Consider the following 6,789-nt stretch of genomic DNA (forward strand, 5'->3'; position numbering starts at 1 on the left):
AGTGTTATACTACACTACTCATTTGATTCTTTGCATATTTCCTTTTCTAAAACTAACAATTCTTGCTTTTAGTTTTAATCGCCTGGACCTTCCACCATACAAGAGCTATGAGCAACTGAAGGAAAAGCTGTTGTTTGCCATAGAAGAAACAGAAGGATTTGGACAAGAGTAACTTCTGAGAACTTGCACCGTGAATGGGCAAGAACTTATTTTCAATGTTTGTCCTTCTCTGCCTGTTGCACATCTTGTAAAATTGGACTATCGCTCTTTAGAGAGTTATCTGAGTGTAAGTAAATTAATGTTCTCATTTAGATTTATCTCCCAGTGATTTCTACTCAACATTTCCAGAAATCAGGTCTGCAAATGACTAGTCAAAACCTTGCTTAATATGAGATTTTAACACAACAACGAAATCTGCCTTGTCTTATTCCACTAGTTTGTTCCTTTAACAACAATTCTGTATATGTGTCAAAAGTCTCACTTGGGAGTAGTTTTTTTTCTCTTAGAGATTCAGCAGATATGCAGGGAAGTCCTTTGGTAACTGCAATATACAAGATCTGCCTATTTAACGTCTTGGTAAGAGGCATTTGTTAAAAGTGGAAGCTTAGCCCAGCTTCTGGGGATGTGAGCAAAATTCTGGCTTCTGTTCTCCCTCTCATTTTAGTCTGACTTGACTATTGTTTTTCCTTTCTGGAGCATGAATCCATACATCATTCCTGGAAGTGATGCAAGACTCTTGCATCTCTGCAAAGTAGTTTTGTCAATTTGAATTCAGGGAAAAGTTCTTCACAGCCTACAAATGACTTCATTTGGAAGTTTGATTGTTTCAGTTACCTGGCAAATACTACACTTTACAATGTTAACACTGTGATTCCTTCATTGTTTTAAGAAGTTAACCTAGGGCCGGGCATGGTGGCTCATACCTGTAATCCTAGCACTTTGGGAGGCCGAGGCAGGAGGATCCCTTTAGCCCAGGAGTTCAAGACCAGCCTGGGCAATATAGGGAGACCCTGTCTCTTTGGGGGAAGGGTGGGGGGAGAAATAAATAAATAAATAAAAGGAAAAAAAAGTTAACCTAGAATTAGAATTAATTTAACTGAATTCATCTAAGGATGTCACTGGTGATTTTTATATGTTCCTCTACATATAATTGATGCTTTATAATTTTATCATAATCCAACAACTTCATTTATATTTAATTGTTAAGGAGTTTAAGACTAGAAAGACTAGAGTGTTTTCTAGTCCAAATAGAGGTCAGTGAAACAGCTTTTGACATCAAATTTTCATTTGAGAGGGAAAGCTGTGGTACTGGCTAAAAAGAAAGGAAGATAACATCCAGTAACCACAGGAATATATTCTCTGTGAATTAAAAGTCTTCAAAGTTATCATTTCTCTGACATATGTTGGAGTAGTCATTTCCATTCTTTACATTGTCATGAACTGGATTGATACCCCTCATCTGCAATATTCTTTTCACCCCTAAAATTTTTAACAGGGTTTCCTTTTTTTCTCATGACTATTTAAGTTTAGATTGCTCCATTATTAACTGATTAATGCACTTTGAAGTTCTCTGGAATTAATTATTTTAACTTGGCCTAGCTTTGACTGTCAAGATGGCTGTTATAAATTTGACTTCATTGGCAGTGGAATAAAGCCTAAGCCAGCTGAGTCCCTATCATAGCTGAACCCTGAGGACAGCCTCATAGCTCATATATCAGGGACTTTTGCCACATTTCAGAGGCATAGCATGAACAAGTAATATTAAACCAAGAACAAGCAGCAGAACCCTGTTCCATATGGGAAAAACAAAACAAAACAAAAAACAAAACACTTTTTTGTCCCTAATGTTCTTCCTTTTTACATCCTGGAACAACAATAAAAACATTTTTTTTAAACTTGTCTATCTGTACTCCAAGACACTGCCATCATAAAGCAGAGACTTACATGAGTGAAAAGGTTGCCTCATCAAGAAACTCAGTGTAAATAGGGAGACTAGGCTCTCCCCAGCTCTATGGTTTTTTTATTTCATGTACCCCAGGAAATACTGTGTGGTTTCTAAAATCCCTGGTTGTTAAAAGTAGGGACTCTGCCTGTTTGTTAGTAGGGGAAAAAAAAATGCTATTGCTTTGTCTTACAGAGCGAATGTCTGCCAACTGCCCATTCATTATATAAGTCTGAACTTGGTAATATATGGCTAATGAAGATTAAGCCCTCTATAAAGACTTCCTGTTGAGGTGAATTATCATACTGAAATGTAGTTACCTACAATATTTACTAGAGATTTATGAAATTAAATTAAGCGATAATGTAAGAAAATAGATTTTTTTGGTTCTATATAATGCTTCATGATTCATTTAGGGACCTAGAAATATTGTGTGAAAATATATAAATATCACCCAAAAGGCTTTCTGCCCTATATTTTTAAAATACAGAATAGTTATATTCGAAATAGTCCTGGCCCTAGTTCTATAGGGCTTGGCTATTTAATATTTTTATGGAAGAAGTGTTTAGTTCTGGAAAAGGTAAATGCTTGTATATATTTTTGCAGCCTGGGATCTCCCTACTCCATTTTTTCCTTTAATTTAAGTGGCCACATGTATATGTCTTCCCTGCTGTGTTAGGAAAATGGGGGCTGGATATCCCAAGAATCAGAGGTTATATAAAAATATTGCAAATAGACAGAAGACATAAATATCTACCAAATGCTATCTTAAATTTTGGTCCAAACTGAACATATGGAAATAGATTTGTTATAAGTATTTACTTAGAGCTTTTTCTTAAATCTGAACTAAATTGCTTTTAGAATTCTTTTTCTTTGTAAGCATTGTAAATGCTAATAAATCCTGTTAATTTTTTTTTTTTTTTTTTTTTTTTTTACTGCATGTTACATTGAAATAAAAACAAAGTAAAATGAGCAATTGCCTTATTCTTCTGCTCTTTTGCAGGGGGTGGGGGTTGGGGAAGACAGCATTCCACAGCCTGGTCAGGAGGGAAGGACCTCACTTGTTTCATCAAATGGAGTGGTTTAAAACTGATCAAGCAGCTCATAATAATGAATTCCTGCTCTGTCTTTCATTATCTTATGTCAGAGTGCAGAAAAACATCATTTCATAAGACTTACAATAACTCTATTTAAAATTCAGGTATTGTGCTCGGGAGGCTGAGGTGGGAGGATCCCAGGAGTTCAAATCTAGCCTGGGCAACATAGCGAGACCCTGTCTCTTAAAAAAACAAAAAGACATATTCAGGTACTGGTTTTTCATCGAGAGATTGACATACCAGTGATCAAAAATTTTAGTGAAACTTGACTCAACTATACACAAAGTTCTCATCCTAAATGAGCTATTTCAGTCAAGCCCACTCTACCACTTTTTACTTATCTGGTTAATAATACAAAATGTTGTCAGGGTTGACTCATGGAATTAAATTTTTCCTCTATTTTTATATCCTTCCCTGTTTTGGATGTAACTTCATCTTTCTAAACTCCTTTAGAGTTAACTACTTCTATTTAGTATTGTTGGTATCTCCAGCCCCCCTCCTTTTTTCGTTTTTCTTTTAGTTATTTACTTTGTTTGTATATTTGCTTTTATTAACTAAAAACAGGGAATTGACAGCACAGGATTGTATATTACTGTATTAAGAGTACTTTTGTTTTCTTGATCTGTTACTTTTAATACTCAGGTAATGCTACAAATATTACAGGGAGTTAAATGCTTTTATAAAGTTCCTTCAGTGGTTGCTACACTTGTGTTTTCCTACAAGATATAAGACTGTTCATAATTAAACTTTTTTGGTCCTTCATTTGCATGCCTTTCCGTTAGTCTTGGGTAAGGAGGGGTCTCTTTCCTCTCTCCCCGACCCCACCTTCTGAGAAGACTTATATGTGACCAGGTCACATAGATTTCTGCTTTCTCTGCTCTTTTAAGTGGCAGGTTACAGCCTGTCTGGATTGTGATATTGTTCCCGGACCAAATCGAGGGTCGGACTGCTTATTCTTGTAGCCAAATAATGAGGTGCAGATGAACTGGGAAAAGAGGGAGTTTATTTCTGTATCCAAGTATGGGGAGAAGGCCAGGAAATGATCCCAAGACCAACTCAAAACTACAGAGTTTTCCAGAGCTTATTTACCTTATAAGCTGTATGTCTACGTGTGACATCTAAAGACAAGTGATTCACTTTTTTAAGTCTGTAAATAAGATCTGAGTCCCAAAAACCTTCCTCTGGAGCCTCAAGTACATTTACTTAATCTAAATGGGTCCAGGTTCTGGGGTGATTACCCTTATCTTGTCTCCTGCTAAATCATGGAGGTTTGGGGAGTTCCTTCAGACCCCCCAGTAAACTTGTTTGTGGAGGCTTTCAGACCCTCAATAAGTCCCTTCAGACGCCCAATAAAATTTGTTTAATCCTAAATGGGTCCTGTTAAAAATTCCTTTGTTACCTTGTCATGCTTTAAGGCCCAGAAAAGGCCTGGGCAAAACCCTTGGTGGGCTTTTGTTACATTCCAGCCTTTGTATAAGGGCCCTGACTCAGCTTTTAATATTTAACTTAACCACTCAGTGTTGAAACAGTTGTCATGGAGGCCTGCGTTATTGAGATCTGGCCTGCCACAATATGGGTAGAAAAAACTAGAAAGAGCTGTGCAGATGAGATTGGATTTGATGCCCATGTTGAAGATGAAGATATCTGCAGGGGCCATCAACCAACACGAAGGCCTCCATATGAATTGCTTTTCTGAGACAACTAAAAGACCACGACCACACGCATGAGTGCTGAGTAGAGAATCACCAACTAGCTAACTGTCAAGACTGTTACCAAGACTGTTCGCAACAAGCTGACCTGGTTACCAGCTTCAGTAGACCTTTTTCTTATTAGGAAACTCAGGTGATTATGCTCTCATTTAAAACAGAACCAGTGGAGACAGACTAAGGGAAGAGGAATTTTTTAATACGGCTGAGCTTACATGGACTAGAGGACAAAAACTGCAGGCCCCTCCCAGGTCCTGAGTAGTTAGTAGACCCTATCCTGTTTATTCTGTCCAATGGAAGCTGCTAGAATGCCCTAGTTTCATTGTGGCTTAGAATAGGGGAAAATATGCCCCACTAAGTAAGGGTCAATCGTCATTAAGTAATTGTTCTTACTGACCATTGGCTCTCATCCAGAACCCTACAAAGCATCAAACTGGGACTCAGCTGTGACTGACTGGCTGTTCTCTGGACTTTTTAAGTGTCTGTCTCACATTATGTAACTCCAGTACAGGAGCTGCTGTCTCTCCCAGCCCATTTCAGTTGTCGATTCTTTCATATTTGTAGGACTCCTTTGTGATCAGGATATCTGGAGTGAGGAGCCAGGGGAATCTTCATGGTTGGCAAGGAAAAGAGGGCCTTAAACATAAACCCCAGAAGGACACTGTTGATCCCTTATGCACAGGAGTCTGTTAATAAGCAAAGAGTGGCTATAGACAAGAGGATTTCCTCAAAGCACCCCACAGGGAGGGACCTTGAGAATTTGTAGTCATACTTGAAAGATCACTAAAAACAGCCCTCCTTTGATTTTTCTTCTAATTCAGACCTGTTCTTCTATTTGTCTTCCATATCATAGCAACCAATACCACACCCATATTCACTTAATACCAAAACAACTGTCAACATTTATCACTATGTGCAGGACACTGGTAGATACGCTATGTGCAGTGTCACTTAGTCTTCCTGTTATTGAGTATGATTATATCTGTTTTACAAGAAAATAGAGGCTCAAGATGATTCAATCATGTCTACAACTATTAAGTAGAAAGAGTACAGATTGGAATCCAGGATGGTTTGACTCTATAAAGCATGCATACTTTACCATTTTGTTGTGCTGCTACTTACCACAACACTGGGAATCTAATATGACCAATTTTGCCATTCCATTTAATTTGTCTCCAAATCCTATTCCCAAAACTTTTTTTTTTTTTTTGAGGTGGAGTCTCGCTCTGTTGCCCAGGCTGGAGTGCAGTGGCACAATCTCAGCTCACTGCAACCTCCGCCTCCCAGGTTCAAGTAATTCTGCCTTAGCCTCGTTAGTAGGTATGATTACAGGCGCCCACCACCACCCTGGGCTAATTTTTTGTATTTAGTAGAGATGCGGTTTCACCGTGGTCTTGATCTCCTGACCTCGTGATCTACCCACCTTGGCCTCCCAAAGTGCTGGAATTACAGGCGTGAGCCACCACGCCCGGCCCCAAAACTTTTTAAAATCCCTTCTCTCAGAGTTTACAACATTGCCACAGCCCACATGCTTCCTTCCTAATCTGGCTGACCATAAGGGCATCCTGTCTTCATTTTTCCATCCTCCCTGCTCCAGTATATCTTCCGTGCTACCTCAGGATTATCTGTGGAAGTCCTGTCTCATGCCTCCTCTACCTAAAATCTTACAGTGGTTTCACCATTACCACAGTATAAAACTTTTTTTTTCTTTTTCTTTTTTTTTTTTTTTTTGAGATAGTCTCATTCTGTCGCCCAGGCAGATCGCAGTGGCGCAATCTCAGCTCACTGCAGCCTCCGCCTCCTGGGTTCACGCAATTCTCCTGCCTCAGCCTCCCGAGTAGCTGGGATTACAGGCACACACCACCATGCCCAGCTAATTTTTTGTGTATTTTTAGTAGAGACGGGATTTCACTATGTTGGCCAGGCTGGTCTCGAACTCCGACCTCGTGATCCGCCCGCCTCGGCCTCCCAAAGTGCTGGGATTACAGGCGTGAGCCACCGCGCCCGGCCAAAGCTCTTAAAGCTTGTAAGCCTGCCACTCCGG

At 39.3% G+C, this 6,789-nt stretch overlaps 1 protein-coding gene across 10 annotated transcripts in view; it reads left to right on the forward strand.

Moving 5' to 3' along the window:
- The window catches only part of ITCH (itchy E3 ubiquitin protein ligase), a 139,087-nt gene extending 135,286 nt beyond the window's left edge, over positions 1–3,801 (forward strand). For all 10 annotated transcript variants that reach the window (XM_031656670.1, XM_031656669.1, XM_003904827.4 and 7 more), the window contains one exon: positions 73–3,801. In XM_031656670.1, coding sequence (XP_031512530.1) covers positions 73–172 — 100 coding nt within the window. In that variant the 3' untranslated portion in view covers positions 173–3,801. The remainder of the gene's footprint in view (positions 1–72) is intronic.
- The last annotated feature ends 2,988 nt before the right edge of the window (positions 3,802–6,789 follow it).

The sequence above is a fragment of the Papio anubis genome, chromosome 16 (assembly GCF_008728515.1).
Source record: "Papio anubis isolate 15944 chromosome 16, Panubis1.0, whole genome shotgun sequence".
Taxonomy (NCBI): domain Eukaryota; kingdom Metazoa; phylum Chordata; class Mammalia; order Primates; family Cercopithecidae; genus Papio; species Papio anubis.